General features: G+C 53.8%; 1 protein-coding gene across 1 annotated transcript; it reads left to right on the forward strand.

Annotated features, from left to right (window-relative positions):
• The first annotated feature begins 246 nt into the window (after positions 1-246).
• On the forward strand, positions 247-8,355 carry TOR4A (torsin family 4 member A). Its single transcript, XM_066562971.1, has 2 exons — positions 247-341; positions 5,335-8,355. The coding sequence occupies exon 2, from the start codon at positions 5,374-5,376 to the stop codon at positions 7,192-7,194; it is 1,821 nt and encodes a 606-aa protein (XP_066419068.1). The 5' UTR covers positions 247-341; positions 5,335-5,373; the 3' UTR covers positions 7,195-8,355.
• The last annotated feature ends 16,846 nt before the right edge of the window (positions 8,356-25,201 follow it).

The following is a 25,201-nucleotide window of genomic DNA, read 5'->3' on the forward strand; positions in this document are numbered from 1 at the left end:
TGACCTTTGGGGTGAGGGCTGGTGACTCAGCTCAGACAGTGCCGGGGTGGGGACGCTGTGCCGGGCTCGGGGCTGTCCGGGCGGTGAGCTCAGCCCGCTGCCCGTGCTCGCTCGCACGGTGCCGCCGTGACGGGGAGGGCCTGCCCGGGAGGGGGACACGGAACCGGCCGGCAGCGGCCATCCCATGGCAGGCGAGAAGGAAGTGCCGCCCAGGGCCACTCCTCCTCACCATTTCCTCTCCGGGCTGGTTTCTGTACGGATGAGAGCGGCCACAGAGGAGCTGCCGGCCCGTCCGAGGCCGGAGGGGAGAGCCCGTGACCGGCGGCCAGGGGACACCGCGGGTAACTGCGCTGCCATCGCTCCCTGTCCTGCCCCAGCCCTCAGGGCTCACCAAGGCACCCCAGGGCTGCTTCCAGCTCCATCCCTGCCACCGCCTTCTGCTCGTCCCCAGTCGCTGCTTCCCAGCAGAAGCCGCCTCGGTTTTCCAGGGATGCTCTCGCTCCCGATGGTTTGGGATGCTCCAGGCTCTTCCCCTCCGCTTGCTGTCCTTCCCTTCGGACTTGGCTTCGGGGCCTGGCAATACGTGGGGCTGGGCTGGTGGGTTTGGTGGCGAACAGGCTGTCGGGGGGGGGCTGCTGGCTGTCACCGCTGTCACCCTGTGCCGTGCTGGGGAGGGTGGCCGGGACTCGAACCGCCCTGCTCGGCTTGTTCGCAGCCGGGGCCCCCGGGCAGCTGCGGTTCGGGATGCCGGGGCCGTGCTGGCCTCTGCCGACATCCCGGGTTTCTCCTCCCAGCCACTGACCCCTTTATCTGCAGCTCCCACAGCAAGGGCCTGCCTTGTGCCACCTTCCCCACGGAAACGCTCCCTTTGGGATGGAGAGTTTGGCTCCAGCTGGGGGTGCGGGATATCAATCTTTAGAATTTCCCAGCCGTTCCCTTTCCCCAGCACCTTTGCTGGGATATCAATCTTTAGAATTTCCTAGCCGTTCCCTTTCCCCAGCACCTTTGCTGGGATATCAATCTTTAGAATTTCCCGGCCATCCCCTTTCCCCAGCACCTTTGCTGGGATATCAATCTTTAGAATTTCCCGGCCATCCCCTTTCCCCAGCACCTTTGCTGGGATATCAATCTTTAGAATTTCCCGGCCGTTCCCTTTCCCCAGCACCTTTGCTCATCCACAGAGGCTGAGTTTGGGTGCAGCCTCCCCAGGCGGGGGTGCTTTAACCCTGACCGCGGTTCTCCGCTGGCCTCTCGTGCCCCCAGGGCTTTGCCGGGGCTGTCCCCATCCTGCTCCCCTCTCCCAGGCTGCCTCCAGCTGCCCACACAGGCTCCTCTGTTGTGGAAACGCTGTTTTGGAGCAGCAGGGTGCACGAATGCAAACACTGCAAGAGCTACAGCAGGAAAGCTGGAGGCTTCCCAGGAGTGCTTCCAAGTGCAAGTTTTCCTGCGGTGTCCAGGCTCAGGACAGAGATCAGCAGTGTTTACACGAGCACTGGGATGCTGCAGACTGAATTCCTTCCTTCTCTTTCCTGTTGTTTTCACCAAATATTAAATTAAGCTGTCAAAGTGCACCCTTGCTGGTTGGCACAGCCTCCTGCCCAGCCCTGACCCGACACTGAGTGTGCGAGGGCTGCTCTTAGAAACTTCCAGTCCTGTGTGAATACCAGCAGGTATTAGGGACTGAGTCATGGCATTAACAGGGTTATTATATTCATGACTGGACAGATTCCTTGCTCGGGATGGGGTTTTGTCCTTCCACCCTGCCTTGCTCAGCTCATCTGGAGGGTTGGGCATCCCACACTGGTGGGATGGATGTGCTGGTGAGCTTGTGGGAAGAGGATCTTGAACATCTCCCAGCTGGTGAGCACTCAGTCCTCACCATTCCCCACGGGGCTTGTGGGGGCTGTGGGGTCTCTGCATGGGATGGCAGTGGAGAGCAGGCTCTGGGCTGGGAGCAGCCACATCACTCAGCTGCAGCAGCACCTGGCTGTGGCCTGGCAGTGTCCATGGGGAGTGCTTGGGGTGTCCTGTGTTTCCCTGCCAGGAGCAGTCTGCCAGGCCTTGAAGGGAGCCTATGAAAGAGAGAGAAAAATTTTAAGCAGGTCCTGTTATGACAGGACAAGAGGTGATGGTTTAAACTAGAAGAGAGTGGGTTTAGATTAGAGATAAGGAAGTTTCTGAGAATGAGGGTGGTGAGGCCCTGGCAGGGGTGCCCAGGGTGGCTGCCCCACTGCAGGCCAGGTTGGATGGGGCTTGGAGCAGCCTGGGCTAGTGGCAGGTGTTTGGAATGAGATGGTCTTTGAAGGTTCCATCCAGCCATAACTATTCCATGATTCTGTGATCCTTCTGTTCTCTAAAACTTCTGTAAATTTCTGTAGCCTCTTCCCTGGCATTTAACCACCCCCCTCTTCACCTGCAAGGGCTTGGGGCTGAGAAATGTCACCCTGTGCTTATGGAGATGTTTGTCAGTGCCTGGAGGGTTTTCTGATCCCTGGCTGAGCTCTGTGGTGTCCCTGATCCCTTGAGCCCAGGCTGGTCTGAGCAGGGGCTGCTCCCCAGTGGCTTTGGGGACAGCAGGCACTGTGTGAGCAAGGTGATGCAGGATGGAGAGGAGCAAGGCTGTGACTTCAGGGGGGTGTGGGGACAGCCCAGGGCTCCCGGTGCCATGCTTTGGGTGCCATCAGTGATGGTGGCATCCAGCCCTTCTTCCTGGGGCTGCCTCAGGGCCTCCTTGCCAGATCCTGTCTGGCTGGTTTTGCCTTTGCACACCAAACCCTGCACAGGGTCAGGAACTAGGTCAGCAATTAGCACTCGGGGTTAATTGCTGCCAGCACTGGCAGCTCCAGGATGATGGCCGGGCTCACTGGCTGCCCTCACGTGGTCCTGAAATCAACTTGTGCGCGATGGGAGTGAAGCTTTGCATTTCAGAGCAGCCAGGACGGGCGTGGGGTTTAGCAAGGGGGCAGAGGGGGCATTTCCAGGCTCCCCCACAGCCCCCGGGTGCCCTCGGGCTCGGGGTGACGGAGCCGCTTTGCGCAGGGGAAGTAAAACCAGGTCCAGAGCGTGACTTTGTGCAGGTTGGTGCTTCCTGCTGAGCTGCAGGGAGTTAATAACAAACTTCCCAACCTCCCTGCTCCCTCCAGAGTCGTGGTGCCTTTGGCAAGTCCCGGTGTTGATGTTTTAAGGATGGCTGATGAAAGTGGCATTTCCTCACGCTGCCTGTGCTGGCTCCGTGCTCGGGGCTGGCAGTGCCACAGTGTTGGGGAAGATGAAACAGGAAAGCCTTATAAATGTGATTGTTTGGCAAAAGATTTGGAGAATATGGAAACTATAAGTGAGATTGAAATGAAAGCAAGCTTTGAGCTCCCTCAGTTACTGAACACCTGGAAAACAATGGTGTGGCCAGCTGAAGGTGATCCCCTTTTGATGGAACAACACCCTCTGCTTGCAGACAGGCCCAAGGGTCAGAGCAGACCCTGCCAGCTTGGCAGAAGGGGCCCAAAGAGGAGTTTGTAGGGTTTAAAATGTAGCACAGTATGGTAATGTAATGATTCTTATAGGCTGTATGGAAATGCTGTAGGATTTGTATCTTGTACTAGATTGGTTAGTGAGAATCAGAATATTCAACACAGAAGAAGATTTATTGTATTGTAATGAAAACCTCATGCTCTTACCCCTTTTTACTCTCTTACCCTTTTGCTCTCTCACCCTCTCATCCTCTCTCCCCCTCTCTTCTCTCAGGCCTGCTCTGAGCTGTGGCTGGCAGCTCCCAGCAGGGCCCTGCCCCCAGGCCCTTTGCAATAAACCCCAAGATCTTTGGTCTCCATCCATCCCCACCATCCTACCCCTCCTGATGCTCCCACACCACAGCAGCAAAGTGTCCCTTGTGTCAGCACTGCTGCAGCCCAGGGGTGCCAGAAAAGTGCCCTCCCCCCATGACACAGCTTCTGCCACCTGCAGCCTCGTGCCAGGCAGGGCCAGGGCATCACATGGGGCTGCATCCAACCTTGCAGGGCTGTGTTCTCCCAGGGGTTTCCTGCTGGCTCTGTGCCTCTTGTCACATCCCTCTGGCCTCTCCTTCTTGTTTGCCAGCTGAGGTTTGTCCATTCAGGTGGTTATCCCAGGGTGACCACAGCCCTGAGCTCTCCTGTGCAGCTCCAGGGTCTCATGTGGCAGCCCCTGGGTCCCTCCTGCATGCCCAGGGGTGTGTGTGGGCACACAGGGCATGGGGGGACCGTGGGGGTGGCAGGGTTGGGGTTCTCTGGGGCTGCTCCTCTCCCCACAGCCAGGTGCTGCTGGCAGCTCAGGCACAGCCACACTGGCTCTGTGCAGCCCCTCTGAGCCTTCCCATGCAGGGCAGCTCTCATCTCACCTCCCAGCCAGGCACATCCATCAGCACAGCCAGGAAAATCCTCCCTGGGAGGTGCCACCACAGCCACGATGGCAACCACAGCAAGTCACTCCCACAGCCCCAGAGGTGTCTGTGGGTGGACAGTGACCTCCCACAGGGTGTGTACGTGCCTGGGTGCATGTGCTGGCACAGAGCTGGGGCTTTGTGTCTTCCTTGAATTTAGCAGGTGTAGGGAAAGCTGTGGGCAGCTGTGCTTCAGAGCATGGGTCAGTCTGTCCTGCTGTCCTGCCTTTTCACAGCAGAGCCTTTAGCTTTGGCCCCAGCCAGTTCTGACCTTCCCTTCTGCATCTGAGGCAGGGTTGGGTTTGTGTTTTAACATCAGTTTGCATTAATTGACACTGAGGAACCCCTGAGGGAGCTGGGGGTGCTCAGCCTGGAGAAAAGGAGACTCAGGGCTGCCCCCATCACTCTCACAGCTCCTGAAAGGTGCCTGTGCTCAGCTGGGGCTGGGCTCTTTCTCCAGCAGCACTGACACAACCAGAGCACACAGCCTCGAGCTGCACCAAGGGAAATTCAGGTTGGGTATCAGGAAAAAGTTTTTTACAGAAGGAGTGATAAAGTTCTGGAATGGCTGCCCGGGGAGGTGGTGGAGTCCCCATCCCTGGGTGTGTTTAACAAAGCCTGGATGTGGCACTGGGTGCCAGGGTTGAGTTCAGGGGTTGGGGCTGGGTTGGACTTGATGATCTTGAAGGTCTCTTCCAACTCAGTGATTCTGTGAATTCTATGAATTTCATCTGTAGTTTTGCACATCTGACCCATCTTCCAGAAAGTCAGCTTAGGTCTGAAAGTCTCTGCCACCTTGGCATTGCTGATTGCTGCAGGTTTCTGTCCATTAGAAAGGGGGATATCTGTCTAATTCCACTGTTATTGGTCACTTCCTGGTATTAGGATGGTTGATTTTACATCATTCCTTTTCTTTTTAGAAAGAAGATGATGTGATTGGACTGTAAGAACCAGAAGAGATGGAGGAAGAGCTGCCCTGTTCTGAGGTGGATGGAAAAAGTTTCCTCAGGGATCTGGGGGTGGAGATGCCCTGCATGGAGAGCAATCCCACAGGAGACACGTCTGGAGCAGAGGAGGATGCAGGAGAGGTGCCCTGTGTTGAGAGCAGCACAAAAGAAGAGGCTGCAACTGACCCAGGAATTGTCTTCACTGAGGGCAGCGTGGAAGGAGAGACACAGGGCAGTGGCAGTGACAGGGAAGGGGACATTCCTGGCAGAGACACGGAAGGGGACATTCCTGGCAGAGACACGGAAGGGGACGTTCCTGGCAGTGGCAGTGATGGGAAAGGAGACATTCCTGGCAGTGGCAGTGCCAGGGAAGGGGACATTCCTGGCAGTGGCAGTGACAGGGAAGGGGACATTCCTGGCAGTGGCAGTGACAGGGAAGGGATCATTGCCATCACCGACAGCGATGGGGAAGGGGAGATTCCCATCAGCGATAGTGACAGGGAAGGGGAAATGCCCTGTGATGCAAAAGAAGAGGCCTCTTGCTCTGAGAGTGACGCAGAGGAAGTACCAGATGCTGTGATCCCTGCTGCCTCCAAGAAAATCGCCTCCATTTCCTCTCCCCTGCGGGCCATCGTCCGCCTGCGCCGGCGCTACCAGGGGCTGAAGAAAAGCCGGCTGCATTTGGAGCTGCCTCGGGAAAAGTCTGCAGAGTTTGTCCACACCAGGCTGCTCCAGAGGCAGCTGTCCCTGAACAGAACTTCCCTGTACAACCCTTCCATGTCCTTCTTTAATCAGTCTGGCTTTGAGAGCTCCCAGTACTTCACCTTTGACACGTCTGTGGAACATTACTCTGTGAAAAAGTGCAGGCGGAAAAAGAGCCGGAGGAAATCCAGGATGGTTCTCTACCCAGATAAAACAAAAAAATACCTCCCAGCAGAAGAGAAGAGCAAGGCAAAGCGCTGCCTCCTCTTGCTCATTGCCATTATGTTCTTCCAGATTCTCAATGCAATAGAGAACCTGGATGATAACCTCCAAAAATACGACCTGGATGGTTTGGAGAAAACCATGCACCGGGAAGTGTTTGGGCAGAAGGCTGCTGTGGAAAGTATTGTGGAATTACTGAAGGACTATCTGGCTACCCACGTCCACAACAAGCCTCTGGTGATCTCTCTGAACGGCCCCACAGGGGTTGGGAAGAGCCACGTTGGCTGGGTGCTGGCCAAGCACTTTCGCTCTGTCATGGACAATGACTTCGTGCTCCAGTACTTTGTGATGCACCACTGCCCCAGCGGGGTGGCTCCCCTCACCTGTGAAATAGATCTGTCCAAGAAGATTGCTGACATGGTTACCAGAGCTGAAATAGAGGAAAAGACCCCACTGTTTATTCTGGATGAGGTTGAGCTCATGTCCCCTGTCCTGCTGGACACACTCAGCCGATTCTTTGAACCCAATCAAACCAATGAGTTCCTCAATGCCATCTACATTTTAATCACCAACCTGGGAGGTGCTGAAATCACAAAGTTTGTTATCCAGAATGCATCCACTGAGCTCCTGCACCAGCAAAGGGGAGCTGAAGAGCTGCTGAGCATCATCCAGCCAGTGCTGGTCAGGGTGCACCCTCTGTGGAAGGCTGCAGACATCATCCCCTTTGTCCTCCTGGAGAAGGCTCACGTCATAAACTGCTTCCTGGAGCAGATGAGGAGGGAGGGGCTCTATCCCGACCAGAAACACGTTGAAAATTTGGCAAATCAGCTCAGCTATTACACTACAGGGGACAAGCAGTACTCCAGCATGGGCTGCAAGCAGGTTGTGGCCAAAGTCAACCTCCTGTAGGGATTTACTGCAGAGACCAAGCCCTGCTCTCGGGGTTTGCAGAGTGCTGTGCCCATGAGGAGTGTCTCTCACCAGGCTGGGCTCAAGGTGTCCTTTCTCAGCCCTGCACTGGCTCTGCCCTGGTCCAGGCAGAGGGGTGGCAGCCTGGACAACCCGGTCCCTGTTCTCCTCCAGAGCCTTCACTTTTTCCTGATGTTCTGTGGAAAAGGAAGGGCAAGGAAGCTGGAGCCACCTCCCAATCAGTGCAAGACACTTTGTTCCTCATTCTCATTTGGGATTTTGTCATCAAGGAGTTTGAGGTGGCATCAAAAGCTGCAGGACATAAATAGGATGGAACAATCCCTGGGTCACTGCCCCTGCAGATGATGTCACCTCATGTGTCCCACTCTCTCCAGGCTCACAGCTCTTTGCTTTCCTTGGTCCTGCCTGGTGTGTGCAGGGCAGGGGCAGGGCTGGGCCCCTGGCCTGGGACAGTTTGTGGCTCCTGCCCCCCAGATGTGCAGCTGCCTTCCCCAGCTCCTACGTGACCACATCCTCAGAACACTTTTTGGACCTGTTCCTGAGCTGTTGCTCTTCTGAGCTCATCCCTGAGCTCACCTTTGGCACCTGCAGTGAGATTTCTGCCCTGCAGGTGTGTTTGGGCTCGCCTCAAAGACTGCTCAGCTGTGCCAGATGCTGCAGAAATAACTCTGGATTGTTTCAGGTCTGGTGGTGACACCTCATCCTCAGAGCTCTTCTGCTTTTTGCCTCTGGGGACACGTCACTGTGGGCAGTCATTGTCTAGAAAGCCCAAAGCAGCAATTGATGGATATTAAGCAACACACACTGGAAAAGACAGTTTGGGCTGATGGAGTGGGAATCCTGGGCTTGTTCCCAGTCCTGAGAGGCCAAGAGGCTTTGCCATTGAGCCCCAGGTGAGATGTGGCCTGGGAAGAGCACACAGCCATGTTTTGAGCAAAACTGAGCAGGTATTTATGACATTGTTTTCTCAGGTTGTGGTTTTGTACAAGATTTCTACAGCTTGCTGTGAATTCCCAGACAAGAAACCCCGTGGATGTTTGCACTGGGGTTTTGATTCCCCTCTCTGTAGTTGTTGATCTCCAAAGACTCTGTCACATACTCCAGCTTCCAGAGCTATTGTCAGGAATAAACCCAAACTATCCTGAATAAAAGAATTGAAAGTACATTTCTTTCATTTGACTGAAATTTGGATTTCTTCCAAAATTTCCCTTCTGGAGCCATGTACCCCTGGTAAACCCAGTCCCAACCTCACACAGTGCAGCAGTGCCAAAAGCTGGGAGCTGCCCAGCTCCTCCATCCAATCCATCTAAATTCATGTGTCCTCAAAAACCAATGTGTGGGAGCTGGGTTCCACAGCTTAGAGAGCTTAACTTAAGCTGTAAACTGAGCTTACTGCTAAGGCATTTGGGATGCTTTTATCCTGGATGAGAAACAGCTCAGGGACCAGGATTCTCCTCCTCCTCCTGCTGGGAGAGGGGCAGATGTTGGTTCTGATTATTTCAACAATGTTTTGTTTATAAATGCCACCCACGGGTGTTTGGTTGTGCCAGAGGTCCCTGGGTGCCTCCACCCCAACCATCACCCTGTGCACAAAGGGAGGGTGGCTTTGAGTGGAGCTGAGCATCTCAGAGTTTGTTTCCACCCTCTAAATCAGGGCTCCAGGCCATTCCCTGAGCCTGAGTTTTCCTGGGTGCTCTGTGCACCTTGGAGACCTGCTGGAGTCTTTGTGTCTCACAAATTCCTCTCAGTACACAGAGCTGGGGCTCAGGTTCCTGCTGCCTGAGCACCACCTCATTCCTCAGCTCTGCAGGCTCTGGTCAGACAGCACAGGAGTCCCCAGGCTGTGGAGAGGACTTTTCCTGCCAGAAGGACAGGATGCAGGACTCAAATCCCAGCTCAAATGGCTCTTTAGGTCGTCCCCAAAGGGTTCCTCAGCTGTCCCCAAAGGGTTCCTGGCTCTTCCTGAGTCAGGACACATCTGTGTGGTGCTGGAGCAGTGGCTGGGGCAGGCTGCTCCCTCCCTGCTGCACTCCCTGTGTCTGATCCCAGTTCAGCAGCCCTGGGATGGCTGTCACTGCTGCCTGGGGACACGTGCAGGCACTCTGCACCCTGCAGCTGCATCCCACAGCCACGCTGGGGTTTGGGCCAAGCTCCCTTTTTGCATTTGCCCTGGGGAAAGTGCCGGGTGATTCCAAGCAGCTCCGTAGTGAGGAGGGCGCTGGCACTGCCCAGGAGAGCAGGCACTGAAGGAGAAGGGTAGGAGGGGATAGGAAACAATTCATGTTTTGAGAGCTCAGACTGTGACCCACTGGCCACTCTGGGCTGCAGCTGAGCCAGGGCTGGTTCAGGACAGGGGCTCCTAAGGGCAGGAGCTCCAATTGCCCTGGTGTGTGAGTTGGGAGGGTTTGTTTTATTTCATACAGTGGTTCTGGACTGCTCTCCCCAGGCAGGAACTGGGGCTGGGGTTCCCAGGACTCTCCTGGGAATGGATGTGCCCTGTGCCTCTCAATGGACATGGCCCAGCTCCAGCCACAGGAGGGTGGGTGGGTGGGTGCACGTTCTGCAGCAGCTCTGGATAACTTCAGCTGCCTCAGGGAAAAGAGCTTTGGATTGAAATATTCCTAAAAAGCACCTCATCCCCAGCAGCCTCCCTTCATCAAAGCCTGTCTGAAGCTGCCTCCAGAGGTGGGTGCTGGCTGGTGGGGCCAGCCTGGCTGCCAGGCTGAGTCCTGCAGGATTTCCCTCACCATGGGAAGGTGTGATGGCCAGGAGCAGAGCTCTGTAGCACAGCATCACCCCAGCCCTGCTGGGCCTGCCTGTCCTGAGCTCCCTGGGTGCTGCTGGGGCTGCTGCCAGTGCTCTGTGCCCACCCTGCAGGACCTTGTCCTCTCTCCTGAGGCTTCTGCCCATCCCTGAGCATCTCTGGTGTTGGCCCAGGGCACCTGAACCGTGTTTGCAGAGAGAGGCAGACAGAGGAGTGCAGAGGGATCCCATCTCCATGTGCAGCAGTGACTTGTCCCTGTGCTGAGGGCAAGGAAAAGCTGCTGCCAGTCCCTAGAAGGGATTTGTTGCTTTTTTCCCAACTCTTGTGGTTGTCACTAAACAGGTGAGGTGTCACCAGGAAAGCAGATTTTGATCCCAGGGATGTCAGGGCTGCAGCAGAGGAGAAAAGAGCAAGGAGAGCCCAGGTAGGTCAGGCTGCAGTTCCTGCCAGGGTGCAGAGGGAATGTCTGCAGGGCTTCTGAGACCTTGCAGGGCTGGGGTGAGTCCTGGAAAGCTGCAGGGAGGACAAGCACCCCCTCTCCCTGGGAAGGAGGAGGAGGGACAGGCAAATGCAGGAGTGAATGCATTACCTGTGAGCATCCTGGAGAGATGGGAGAAATTACATCCAAGGTTTGTCAAAAACAGATGTAACCATAGAATTTAGTTTCTTCCTCTCACAGGATATTCAGAGAGTAGCTGTTAATAGTTACTGGGATGAACTGGAAAGAGTTTTCCAGAGCTGGGAAAATGAAATATTCCTTAAATGGTGAGAGAACAGAGTCAGACAGAGACAGACATGGGTTATCTGCACATGGAATTTGGAGGGGAAGGGGAACTGAGAACCCAAACACTGCAGGAGACAGGCCTGGGATGGAAATCATAAATTGGGGGAAAGGTCTGAAAGAAGGTGCTGCAGAGGAGGGTGAGTGAGCAAATTCACGTTCCAGGGTGGGGAGGGTGAAGGGCTGAAAGGAAAACAAGCCTGGGGGCATCGCAGCGCTCACCCTGCACAGGAGGGATAACACCCCGGGGCCCAGAACGGCAAACAGCCCATTAAAATGGATAAATAGGTGTGTTGCATATGCAAGGGGTGAAGTAATGCCGGGCCACGCTGGAGCAGTGTGGCACCATATTTGGGCACCTCCTGGGCAGGAAAGAGGGAGGGAGAGGTGGGTGCTGTGCCCTGGGCAGAGGGAGGGAGGGAGAGCTGGGTGCTGTGACCCCCCCAGCATCCTGCAGGGACCCGGAGCACAGGATGGGCGATGGAGCCTGGGGAGAAGTTCCAGGTTGTCCTGGTTAAGGCAAATTTGGGAGAAAACCTCCAAAGGGGCCCCTCCAGAAAGCAAACCCACACAGCCACTCCCCCCAACTGGTTTGGGAAGGATTCCTTGGAGAGAAGTGGAAAGAACCTGTTTGTTTAACAGGCACAGCACCCCCAGCACACAAAATGAACAATACCAGATGACACCACTCTGTCACCGCTCTGAAATGATGACAAATTCAGAAAGTCTCTCCTGGGGGTGGTCACTCTGCTCTCAGTCCCTCCTGTGCTGGGGCAGCTGCTGCAGCCACAAGGGGCAAACTCTCGGTGTTTGCCAGGTCCCAGTCCGGAGCAGGTTCGAGTAGGTCCAAAAAAGGGAAAGGAGAAACAGTCCAGGGAAAATTCGGACTGCTCAGCTAAACTAACTAATGAGCAGGAGCAAAAAGCAAGAGCAAAGCAGGAGCAAAGCAGGAGCAAGAGCAAAGCGAAAAGCCAAGCAAAAAGCAAAAGCAAAAAGCAAAAGCAAAAAGCAAAAGCAAAAAGCAAAAGCAGCACCATGCACTGCCCTGTCTGTGTGTCCCACCAGCCATGGGGGAGCGGCTGAGAGCAAAACCAAAACAAAACTTTCACTCTTCAGAGCCATTTTTGAAGGCACAGAAGATGATATCCAGCATGAACAGAACACAGGAATGGGGATACAGCATCAGAACGTCACCCTAGGACACAGGTGAAGCATGATAAAAGCTTCCAAACATGCAAAACACGGACAGAAAGGAGACAGCAGCGTTTGGTTCTCCCAGCCCTCCTTGGGCAGGGTGTGGAGCTGGCCCTGGAGAGGGAGGTTTATGTAAAACTTTGGGGAAATTGCTGCAGCTGTGGAAGTGCTGGAAGTGCAGCACTGTTAGGAAAATCAATCCACAAACACCAGAGGTTTAGGTCCAAAAAGAAGACAGAGGAGTCATTTCTGGCTTTATTCGAATAAAGGGAGAGGCCATGGGGCATTCCTCTGGGGTCTCTCCAGTTTTTGGAGGACTCAGCCTCCTTTTTATCCCAATTTCCCAGCCACATTTCCCTTCTCTCTTTCCCCATTGGCTCAGGTACTTGAGAGGTTCAGACTTCCCAAAACACCTGATACCAAAGATTCCCCTCTAATGTATAACCCTCCCTTTTCATTTTTAATTCTTACAGAATTTAGGGGTTTTTCTTCCCCATTGCTTCTTTCATCTTTCAATGTCTAATTTCATTTATCAGCAAACCTAAAGTTTTTTGTAAAAGCAAATATCTTTTTCCATTCATCAATCAGTGGAATCCTTCCCAATGTTTCTTTTATCTCCCAGTGTTAGTTTTATCTACCAGCAGCCCCACAGCTTGTTTGGAAAGACAAATCCACCATTGCTCTCAACTCCAAAGAGGGTTGAAGAGAGAGGCTGCAGAGCTGCTGCTGCTGACCCTGTGATAAAAACGAGAGCAGACTCCTGCACTGATTTCAGTATTTATTATAATAAAAGAAAGGCCTAAAGCAGGGGCCTGGGCTGAGCAGGAGCGTTCCCTCAAGGATGGAGCAGCGCCAGCGCTGGGGCTCTCAGCAGAGATGGCCCCGATGTCCCAGGTGGAGCTGCACGGATTCAGTGGGTCAGGAGCCCCTTTTTATCCTGTTTTTTGTCCCTTTGGATTGGTTTCTGTTTGGATCCTTCATTTGCATGCAGGTTTAAGGTGCTTGATTGGCCATTACAGTTCTGTCCAGGCTGGCTTGTGGTGCAGTTTGCTGAGGTCTGTTATGGTACCTTGAGTACCCTATTTCTTATGAGAGGAATAGCAGATTTGTCTTTCCAAACAAGCTGTGGGTCTGCTGGTAGATAAAACCAGCACTGGGAGATAAAAGAAACATTGGGAAGGATTCCACTGATTGATGAATGGAAAAAGATATTTGCTTTTACAAATAAACTTTAGGTTTTCTGGTAAATGAAATTAGACATTGAGAGATGAAACAAGCAATGGGGAAGAAAGACCCCCTAAATTCTGTAAGAATTAAAAATGAAAAGGGAGGGTTATACATTAGAGGGAAATCTTTGGTATCAGGTGTTTTGGGAAGTCTGAACCTCTCAAGTACCTGAGCCAATGGGGAAAGAGAGAAGGGAAATGTGGCAGGGAAATTGGGATAAAAAGGAGGGGGCATCCTCCAAAAACTGGAGAGACCCCAGGGGAGTGCCCCATGGCCTCTCCCTTTATTGGAATGAAGTAAAAGGACTCCTCTGTCTCCTTTTTGGACATAAACCTCTGGTGTTTGTGGATTAATTTTCCTAACACAACAACCCTTTTAACCCCTTTTACAATATAATAACCAAACTAACCATACATGCTTAACGATCTATCAACTATTTTACAATAGCTTTTAACCTATTTTTAACACTGGGACTGAGGGTGGTTTGGGCAGAGACAGGGCTCTGCTCAGGGGTCTCAGGAGCTCCCAGTTTGCCTGTTCTGTGTCACCCCTCCAGCTGGAGCTCTGCCCTGCCCAGCCCTGAGCTGCTCAGCCAGCAGACTGCACCAATTTAACATCATTCCTCTGTAAGAGATGTGCTCAGCTCCTAAAACATCTGCATTGGGTGCAAAGTTTGGGGCAGCTGCGTCTGAGAGCTGCCAGGGTGGTGAGATCAGCGAGTCAGAGCTCAGATGGGTCGGATTCCAGGTGGGATGGGTGAGAGGGAAAGCAGCCAGCACTGAAACCAGAGAGTGCAGATTCATGATGTCATGAACTAATCTGGAAAGTCCTTTACTTCCCCTTGACACTTTCCCCTCATCAATTCAGTTTATTGGTGTATATTAGGTGTTATTTTAGGGTCTGTATCCAGAGCTGCCTCAGGGGGCTTGGAGCCACCCCCAGGAAGTGCCTGCAGGAGGAGCAGCCCTCCCAGCACAGTTTGTGTTCTCCAGTTGCAGATGTGGGGCTGGTGGTCTCTCTCTGGGCAGTCTGGGGTGTGACATCAGCTCTGGAGGTCACAGCAGAGCCCTCACAGCTCCCTGCAGGACACAAACAGTCCAGGATCTTCCGTGGATGATGATTTGAGTTTGGTGCTTCCTGTGATGTCTTATCAGTTGATCCCTCAGGCTGGAATTCAGCTGCTCTAATTTTGGTAACCTGAGGAAGCCTGAGTAAGTCTGCCTGGGATTTCCCCATCCCTGCCTCCTGCAAAAAGCCTGTCCAGGAAGCCAGGCCTGGGAAAAGACCACCTGGAAAACCTCCCCTGAGGTGAGTGGACATTTTTGTGGGCAGCAAGAGATGTGTGAAAGAATGTAAAGCATTGATTGCAGCCAAACCTTCTGTTTTCACCTTTACCTTTGCCCCTCCCCTGCTCCTATCAAATGTGCCTCACTGTCCAAATGCTCTCACTCAAACCAGACCCATGTGGTATCTTCCCTGTTCTGAGAGAAAAAAAAAAAAGTTAAAAAAATTCAAAATCCTGCAAAAAGACATTCCCAGAAATCATGGTTTCCAGGCTGAAAGCAGGGACTCCTGTGCTGCATTCCCACCCAGCCATGCCAGGCTCTCCAAAGCTGGGGCTGCAGGAGTTTGTGCCCTCTCAGCTGGCACCACCTGGTGTTTTTATCCTGTGCTTTTCCTCACACATCAAACCAACAGCCCAGCTCTTCCTGAGATGATTTCATGTGGGATCAAGGTCCTGAGCCTTGCTCTGCCTTCTCTGAGGGTCTGCACCTTCCTGGGTGCCTTGGAAAGTCACCTCTGAGCTTTTCCTTCCAGGCCAAGCTGCTCCTTGGCTTCAAGGTTGTTGCTGCTCTGTCCAAGTGAAGAAGTGCCTTGGGTGTGCTCCAGCTGCTCTGGATGATGGAATGAGCATTTCTGCCCCTCCCTGCAGATCCTGCAGCACAGACAGCACAAACAGCTCTGCATTCCTGGGAGGCTGGAGGTCAGAACACGGTGCTGAGAATTGCAGAACTCCCTGGCCTGACGTGACCTGGTGTCCTCAGCTCCATCTGTGCGTGGCCTCTGTCACTTCCAGCTGCAAAAGGCACTCCTTGCTGCTTCCTTCTGCCAAACACCCAGCACTCCCAGCTCTGAGTGCTGCTCCCAATGCAGCCACAGCTCTGTTTTTGTCTTTGGTGCTCAGTGAAAAGCACTGAGGTCTCTGGGTGAGAAAGGGTGGATGAAATTCAATGCTTTGCATCCAGCTCAACAGGTGTTTTTGTTTCTTCTTGCTCCTGGTGGGCAGATCTGCTGCTTGCAGGGCTGATTCATCTCCTCACCTGAGGAGGATGCAGTGACCTGCTTGGACAAGCTCAGCTGGGAGTTATAAATACATCCCTGTGTTACACTGGCATGGCAGGAGTGGGTAACAGGGGGTGGAAATAGGAACAGGATTTGTCCCTACAGGTCACCCCCCTCTTCCTGGGGCTCCCTCTGAGGCTGGGTCTGTACTTGCCTCCCTCCAGCTGGGAGTTGGGCAATGCTGGGAGAGGGGTGGAACTTCACTGGAAACCTCTACGTGATGAACAGCAGCTGATGCCACTGGGGCCAGAGCTGGAGGCACCCCCTGGGTGCTTCAGGAGCTGCCTGGTGACAGCACCAGGGTGACACAGCCCAGGTGATGGGACAGCTGAAGAAGCTGATTTGATCTCTCTTCCTCCTTGGATATGATCCTGGTTGAAATAAAGAGAGATGAGTGTAAGACCAAACCTTTGGGTTTTGTCTTTAACATCCACCCAGCCCCCAGGTGAGCATTTGGGGCAGTGCCTGTGGCACTTTCTCCTGGCCTAAAACCCCATGGTCTGGGAGGATGTGACCAATCCCCAGCCTGACTCACTCAGTGCTGGGCCCAGGGTGGGTCTGAGGGCTCAGGCACCACAGGCACAGCAGCAGCAATCCACATGAGTTATTCCTTCATTGTGAGCTTCTTCTAAACCCCTGGTGTGCCCTGGTGCTGCCTGACAAAGTTTCACCAGTCCAGACAGGGGTGGGCAGTGCCATGGTCATGAGAGCAGGGTTTGTCACCAGGGTTGAGGGAGGAGACCCCCATTGCACCCCACTCCAAGCAGACTGTGACCCCTGAGGCTGCCTGGGCCAATCTTTTACATCTTAGGAGCTGCCTTGCTATGACTGGGGGATTTTGGAAGCAGTAGTTGTTTTCTCCCAGCCCTCTGGACTTTGCTTTGTCGAGGAGAGGGGGTAAAAGATTACCCAAAGCCACTGGAGAGCTGTCTGTGAGCCCTGGCTTGGCTCAGGGTTGAGCACTCACCTGGGCAGCACCAGGGAGAGCCCTCAGGAAGGATTTTTCAGCAGCAAGTGCCCTGAGGGGAGCCCCAGGCTCCAGCTCCAGGATTGAGTGGGGACTGGGGGTGATGGCAAAAGCCACCAGCAGTGCTACCACATGGAATTAATGTCCCATCACCTTGGATGTGCTGGGTGGCACAATCCTACAAAAGGGATCCCGTGTACTGCAGTCACAGTGTTATTTCATTTTGGCCTGAGTTTCCATGGAATAAGCCTGAAGAGTGAGAGTTCTGCTGCAGGTGACAGAGTGGTGATTTACAGTGCTGGGAGCACAGGGCACTGGGGCTTTGTGACTCAAAGCCAGCATCACTTTGGTCTTCCCAGAAGCAGAAAGCAAGAAATGTTAGGGAGCCCAAAGGGCAAGAGGAGATGTCAAAGAATAGTTGTTAAATTGTCAAAAGCTAGTTTTAAAATTGGAATTTTTGCCCTTTGCTGCTTTGTGGTGGCTAAAGGCTGCCTAAAAAGACTTGGGAATGATCAAGTTGTATTAATCTGATCTGGTGGAAGGTGTCTCTGCCCATGGCAGTGGGGTTGGAACCAGATGATCTTTAAGGCCCCTTCCAACCCAAACCATTCTAGGATTTTATGATTCTGTTGTTTGATTTTGCAGTAGCCATCCATAGATGGCTGCCCAGGGTTTTTTTACAGAAATCTTTCATTCCCTCCTCTCAAGGTGGCCCACAATGACCAAGACACAGGAATTTTGCAGCTGAATCTACCAAACTCATGACAAAGACCTGAGAGATCTGTTGCCCTTTCCAGCAGGTTTGTGGGCACTCAGCCCTTTCAGGCTCTGTTTAGTCATTGTAAGGCACAAAGAATCTGAACATGAGTGCTGGTTTTTTCCTTTTCTGGGCATATCTGAGCTGGAGCTTGCCAGAGCAAGTGCTGAGGTTGCTCATTTTTCTGGGGCAGAGTGCTGAGATTGCACAGGGTCAGAACAGAAGCTGCAGTCTCCCCTCTCCATCCCTCCAGCTCAAGGCCAGGGTTGCTGGTGGATGGGGTGGGAAGGCAGGGACAGCACCGCCACCCTCAGATTCTGTTCTTTACAGCAAATATGTGAATTTCAATGAAGGACACACTCCCAAAAGCACTGAAACATCTCGAGGCAAAGCCTTGTGGTAGACAGTGGTAACAGAGGAGAGCAGAACTGGGGAGGAAAAAACTTGGCTGTGCCCTTGCAGTGCTGTTAGCAGAGTGCCCCTGGGCAGATGCTGGGCAGATAGGGGCTGCTGGGGTACACACATTCCAGAGTGATTTCCGAGCCCGCTGAGCTCCTCCCATCTGCACTTCACTCTTCAAAGGGAGTATTTATAGCACAGGTAGAGCAGGGGGAGAGTCAAACAGGAGCTCCCTAGAAAGATGCATAAATCACTCCAAGAGTTCAGCTCTGGGGCTCTGCATTTTTTGCTTTAATGAGAGTGAATAAAAACTCTGGTGTTATTATTAATATTTCTTAATATTATTTCAGCAATCTGCTTTTTGCATTTAAAAACTCTTTGAGTTATTTCCAGAGTTCTCCCGTCTCTCAGAGCTACACCTGCAGACTGCTAAGGACATGCTGCCTTACACCAGAGAAAACATTTTCTCCAGCACAGATCTGCTGAAAAACAATTCAGAAAATCTGTCTGGGGCAGTGTTTGCTGCCCAGGCTGTCAGGAGACCTTCAGGCCTCTCAACAAAGCGCAGGAAAGCCAGGAAGGTGCTGTACCCAGCCCACGTGAGGAAATACTTGCCACGTCAGAAGAAAGATCCAGTCAAGAGGTGGCTGCTCCTCTGTGCTGGCATCATCCTCATCCAGGTGTTAATTGAGGCTCCTGAGCAGGAGAGGCTGGCTGGGGGACAGAGCCCTGCTGAGAAGCTGCCCTGTGCAGCAGCAGCAGCAGCAGCATCACCTCAGAGAGCTGCTGGGCTGGCACAGAACCGCTCCAGAGAGCACCCAGCTCCAGCAGGAACCACCTCAGAGAGCACTGGGCTCCTGCAGGAACCACCTCAGAGAGCACCCAGCTCCTGCAGGAACCATCCCAGAGAGCACCCAGCTCCTGCAGGAACCACCTCAGAGAGCACCCAGCTCCTGCAGGAACCATCTCAGCACCCAGCTCCTGCAGGAACCACCTCAGAGAGCACCCAGCTCCTGCAGGAACCATCTCAGAGAGCACCCAGCTCCTGCAGGAACCATCCCAGAGAGCACCCAGCTCCTGCAGGAACCATCTCAGCACCCAGCTACAGCAGGAACCATCTCCCCTGCAGCTCCAGGCACGGCTGCTGTGCCACAGCAAACCTGGAGCCATCCCAACACTGCCTGCAGGGCCGGCTCCTCCCAGGCACAGCTCTGAGCTGCCCTGGCCCTGCACATCATCTGTGACTCCTGCACATCACCTGTGACTCCTGCACATCATCTCTGAGCTCCTGCACATCATCTGTGACTCCTGCACATCATCTGTGACTCCTGCACATCATCTCTGAGCTCCTGCACATCACCTGGGGGCTCTTGCACATCAGCTTCAGGCTCCTGCACATCACCTCTGGGTTCCTGCAGCCCTCCCCAGGGACACTGTGACTCTGCTCGGTGCCATGGGCCAGCAGTGGCCACCAGAGGTGTGGATGAAAGCCCAGCAGCAAGAGCTGGGTGGTTTTTCCTGCTGATTTGGTGGTGACTGTGATTAGAGACTGTGGTTTCCAGCAGCTGCAGCAAAAGGCTGCAGAATTAGAGTTACCCTCCTGGCTGGGTTTGGGCTGTGCTGACCTGCCTGTCACTGCTGCATGACCTGTCTCAGTGCTGTATTCTCATGTTGTAATTTGGTGTCAGCTCTCAGGAGTTAAAATAGAGTAGCTGAGCTCTCAAAGTGACCAGAGAGCAAAGCTCCCCTGCACTGTTCTGCCTTGGTAACACTAAGAATAAACTGCTGAATTCTGATTTTCACAATCTAGATTTTAAAATCGAGATTTTCAAAGCTCCTCCATGCTGGTCTGCCTCCGTAACACTAAGAATAAACTGCTGAATTCTGATTTTCACAGTGTTTTTTACAATCTAGATTTTAAAATCGAGATTTTCAAAGCTCCTGAGCAATGCTCTGCCTTGGTAACACTAAGAATAAATTGCTGAATTCTGATTTTCACAGCGTGTTTTACAATTTAGATTTTAAAATTAAGATTTTCCAGCCATACTAGGGAAATAAATCTGTCCAAGCAGCAAGGACAGTGGGGTGGGAGCCATGGCATTGCCTGGGCATTGATTTAGTCACTGGGAGAGGTCCATCAGCCTGGGTTGGCTAATATGGCTCTAGCTGGGGAGATGGGGCAGCAGATGAACCTCAACACTGGGAAATCTTCTTGGGAGAAACCTGGGAGATCCCTAAAACCCTGGGACATGCTGAGAAAAAGGGTTGATTGAGGGGTGGTTGAACTAGAAATGGCCAGTTGTCCTTCTCACCCAGTTCCACCATTTATTCCTGTGCTGGGCAGGGGGTTCTGGGTGGTTCTGTGCACAAAACACGGGATTGCCCCAGCTCCAGGGGCACACAGTGCAGGTGTGGGGTTTTTGGGAGACAGGGATGATGTGTGGGGGCTGCACAGCAAGGGCACCTCAGGCTGGGGCAGCTGCCTCAGGAGTGAAGAAATCTGGGAAGGAAAAGAAAGAAAGGGAGCCAGGAATGAAGAAATCTGGCTCAGGAGCTGCTCCTCGGGGCTCCTTGCAGGAAATGCAGAGTGCAGGATTTCCAGGGGATGGTAATTTCAGCTTCCTGAGCTTGCTGGGCTGTGTTATCAGCCAGCCCCTGGGGCTGGGATTCAGCTGCCTTAATTTAGGCACCCTGAGCAAAGGCTGAGTGAGGCCTCCTGGGATTTTCCCAGCCCAGGCTCCTGGAAGAGGCTGCCTGGGGAAAGGCACATGAAAGCCCTTCTCCAAGCCATGCCAGACCCATGTCTGTCATGTATCAGGGCTTCCCCCATGAAGTCATCCCCAAAACACCAGGTTATGTCTGTGCAGCCCAAGCTTTGCCCTCCAGCTCTCCAGCCCAGCCATCCACTCTGCAGAACAGCTCCAAACCTGTGCCAGGTTGCTCAGAGCTGTGTCCAGCCCAGCTTTTAAAATCCCCAAGCATGAAATCTCACCACCTCCTTGGCCAATCTCTTACACTTGCCTGGGACTTAATTCCAATTGACTCCATGCCACATGGTGACAGAGCTGGTGAGCCCCACACAGCTGTTCACTGAGCTGTGTCCCAGAGAGCAGGTGTTTTCTTGGGAACAAGCAGTTATTTCCTCAGGTCTGGATAAGACCAGGACTCAGAGGTTTTGTGGTGCCCCACAGCAGGCAGGTGTGAGCCAGGGATGGAGGAAGATGGTGGCACAGGCAGGGGTGGCAAAGCTGAGTGCAGCACTGCAGACCAAGGCAGAGAGCAGGGAGCTGCTGCAGCCCATGGTGAACACAGAGACCTGATTGCCTAAAAAAACCCAAACCAAACCAAAAACCAAAAAACCAAAACAACAACAACAACAACAAAACCAAAACCAAAGGAAAAAAAACCCCAAAAAACAAAACAAAACCCCAAAAAACTCCCAAAAACCCCCAAAACAAAACAAACAAAATCCCCCCCCCAAAAAAAACCCAAACAAACAAACAAAAAAAAAACCAAAACAAAACAAAAAAACCCCCAAAAAAACACACTAAAAAAACCAACAACCCACAACCAAAAAAAACCAAACCCCAAACCCCCAAAAATTCTACTGGGAAAAAAAAAATAAAAGCCAAGGCACTGTCTGGATTAAGGAGCAGCTGGTACACAACTTCTGCAAGTGGTGATTCAGGATGAGCCCTTCAGAGGATCTCCTTTGTGTAACGAGGGGAGAACACACAAACACAAGGAAAGATTGTGAAGTTTTGTAAAATTCAGAATATATAAATGCTGTTGGAAATCGGAAGAACTTTTAACAATGGTGCTGGTGTTGAGGTCTTTCAGAGTCGATGGGGGAGGCAAGGTCTTCCCCCAAGGCCAGCACATGCAGAGGCATCACGAGAGGGCAGCAGAGACAGAGCTGAGCAGGACGGGCAGGCAGTGCCCTGCAGTGCTCCAGACACCGAATCTGAACTGCCACGGCTCAGGTACAAAGCATTGCTGAGGATGCTGCAGAGGAAACCAGAATCTGTCAAAATAAATGAGTGTGCTGGGGCATAACTCAGCAGAATAGACACAGATCCCTTAAACAGAACATCCCCCATCCCTGGGTTCTATAGGTAGGAGGTTTTATTGTTCAAACAGGGTGAGATGGTAAAGCACAGGCTGCCTTCACCAGCTGCCAGACACTGAGAGCTGAACACAACCTCCAAAAATCCATTTCAGACCTGGGAACTTGGATGAACTCGATAAAAATGGCACATTTACAATCAGTCTATTGCATGAAGTCTGGTGGTTCCTGTCATGGCCAGCCCCTCCTCCTGGCTGTTACATCCCTGTTTGCCACAAGATTTGCTTTTGGCACGGTGCAGCAGGGCCAGGACAGCTCAGGTGAGTGCAGGAATGAAGGAACTGCTGGGAGCTCACATCCCTGTCCACAGCTCTGTGCTGGCAGTGAGCCCTGTCCAGCCCTGTCCAGCCCTGTCCAACCCGGCCCGGCCCAGCCCAGCCCGGCCCAGCCCAGCCCAGCCCAGCCCAGCCCTGTCCAGCCCTGTCCAGCCCAGCCCTGTCCAACCCGGCCCGGCCCAGCCCAGCCCGGCCCAGCCCAGCCCTGTCCAGCCCTGCCCAGCCCAGCCCGGCCCAGCCCAGCCCGGCCCAGCCCGGCCCAGCCCGGCCCAGCCCAGCCCAGCCCAGCCCAGCCCAGCCCAGCCCAGCCCAGCCCAGCCCTGTCCAGCCCAACCCGGCCCGGCCCAGCCCGGCCCAGCCCAGCCCAGCCCGGCCCAGCCCTGTCCAGCCCTGCCCAGCCCAGCCCTGTCCAGCCCAGCCCAGCCCTGTCCAGCCCTGTCCAGCCCTGTCCAGCCCAGCCCAGCCCAGCCCAGCCCAGCCCTGCCCAGCCCAGCCCAGCCCAGCCCGGCCCAGCCCAGCCCAGCCCGGCCCAGCCCAGCCCTGTCCAGCCCAGCCCAGCCCAGCCCTGCCCAGCCCTGTCCAGCCCAGCCCAGCCCTGTCCAGCCCTGCCCAGCCCAGCCCTGTCCAGCCCTGTCCAGACCAGCCCGGCCCAGCCCAGCCCAGCCCTGTCCAGCCCTGCCCAGCCCAGCCCAGCCCAGCCCAGCCCTGTGCAGCCCTGTCCAGCCCAGCCCAGCCCAGTCCAGCCCAGCCCTGTCCAGCCCAGACCAGCCCAGCCCTGTCCAGCCCTGCCCTGTCCAGCTCAGCCCAGCCCAGCCCAGCCCAGCCCACCCTGTCCAGCTCAGCCCAGCCCAGCCCAGCCCAGCCCAGCCCAGCCCTGTCCAGCCCTGCCCAGCCCTGTCCAGCCCAGCCCAGCCCTGTCCAGCCCAGCCCAGCCCAGCCCTGTCCAGCCCAGCCCAGCCCGGCCCAGCCCAGCCCAGCCCTGTCCAGCCCGGCCCAGCCCTGTCCAGCCCAGCCCTGCTGTACCTTCTCCCAGGCCTGTGCACCACTGGGGCCATTCAGAGACATTTCCCAGCTCCAGCTGAGTGCGCAGGGGCTGAGGCAGCCCCAGGATGGCTTTGGGAGCCATGGGATGCCCTGGAAGGATGAGGCATCTGTGCTACACCCTGGATGGCAGAGCCCTGTATCCAAACAGGGTCTGTAGCAGGGACACGCCAGGACTCGCTCCCAGCCCTGCTCAAGGCTTGTGGCTCCTGTGCCTTCTCTGTGGGGGAAGCCCTTTGGACCCCACTGGCCTTCACTCCCACATTGGCTCAAAACTTGTTTCTTTCCTTCCTCCTTCCTCTCCAGAGCTCCCAGTTCCCTGTTTTGTGCTCCAGAGCCTTTCCAATCGGTGCCACAGCCTCTTCTTTCCTCACATAACCCCTCCCTCCAACCTCTTTCCATACCCAAGTCTCCTTAGGCCATCTCAGACCCTCCATGCTGCCACCCCAGAGCCCCCCAGCCCTGGGCACAGAGACCTTGGCTCCAGCACAAATCCCTGCTGCTATAATCCCTTGGACTTTAAGCAAACAGCATAACAGCATACAGATGTGTGCTGGGAGCAACTGTGGGACATTCTCACCTGGAACCATCCCTGGGGAGGGTGAGGGAAGCAATACCCCAAAGCCAGGCCAGACCATTCTGAGAGATTGCCATTCCCTTTGTGACCCAGCAGTGTCCCTAGGAGTGGCTTAACCTAGTACTAAAGATGTGTCCTACACTGGAGATCCTAATATTGGCTTAGATTTGATATCAGGAAAAATTTCTTCTTCTCTGAAAGGATGATGAGGGATTCAAACTTGTTGCCCAGAGCTGATGTCACCATCCTTATTCAAAAAATGTGTAGGTGTGGCACTTGGGGACATAGTTTAGTGGTGAGCACAGTGGTGCTGGGTTAATGGTTGATCTTGGAGGGGTTTTCCACCCTGAATGATTGTATGATCTATGCAGCAGCCCAGAGATGCTCCTAAAGGGGCACCTTGCTCCATATTTCCCTAATCCTACAACATGAACCCCTGACTGCCCCCATGCCCATCCAGACTGCCCCTGGAGCTGCTCAGTAGTTTTTCCCAGTGAGATGTGAGAAGATTTTTCACACCCTCATTAGCAGAGGAAGCTCTGAGGCAGCTTCTTGACTCTCCATCAAATGCAGGAGCTGGGCCCCTTCCCCTCCTGCCACACAAGGGCACCAGAGCTGCTCCCTGTGGGGGTGTGCCATGGGAATTATAAACACAGCTGCTTTCTTCAGGAGTGTGTTTCACCCCCTGGCTCACTCCCAGCTGCACTGGTGATGTCTCAGGAGCATCATGGAAAACATATAAAGTGGTTTTTCATTGCTTTGCCTCACCATGCTGCTCTACTCCATTGCACAGCTGGCTGTCTGAAAGGGGAGGCTGAAAATGCTGCTGTAATTAGGGCTTAGAGAGGAGACAACAGCCAGGGGAAACGATAAGAATGCAATAAATCAATGAGCAACCCAGTGAAGACATTGCAGGGGCTGTGCCTCTCTTTGCCTCGTAGCAGCAAAGAGCCACTTGACTGACTTAAAAGCCATGGTATTGAAAATTGGTTTGTGAACACTTACATAGCAAAAAAGGAGTTTAAATTCTTTATGGGAGACAGAAAGTTTGGTTGTTATGACCACAAGATTACCTGAACACCCAGGGTTTCTGCTTCCAGGAGCAAAACAATGTTCTTTAATGTTATTTGCTATCAAATAGTACCTTCAGAAAGTCCACCTACTCTACACCCAGAGGGTGTGTAGCTCCATCCAGCTGGTTGCTGGCCTAATGTTTTAGCTCTGTTTTCACCTGGTATACTGGAAACCTCTGAGCACATCTATTCCCTGGTAACTGGAATTTCTTTCCTTCCCTTTCTCCTCCTTGGGAGAATTTCCCTCTGCTTCTGCTCTCTTTGGTTTGTTCTTGGCCACGTGTCTGGACAGCCCCAGAGAAGGGCCCATCTCCACTGGCAGCAGCAGAGAAAGAGGATGGAACCCCGTAATTTGATGAGAGGCTGCTGTAATGGAGCCCCTGGGCATCCTCAGGGGCCCCCACCAGCATGTGCCAGTGGTGGCCACCAACACCAAGAGCCACCATGGCTTTGGTGATGTGG

This window comes from Molothrus aeneus, chromosome 19 (genome assembly GCF_037042795.1).
Source record: "Molothrus aeneus isolate 106 chromosome 19, BPBGC_Maene_1.0, whole genome shotgun sequence".
Lineage (NCBI taxonomy): Eukaryota > Metazoa > Chordata > Aves > Passeriformes > Icteridae > Molothrus > Molothrus aeneus.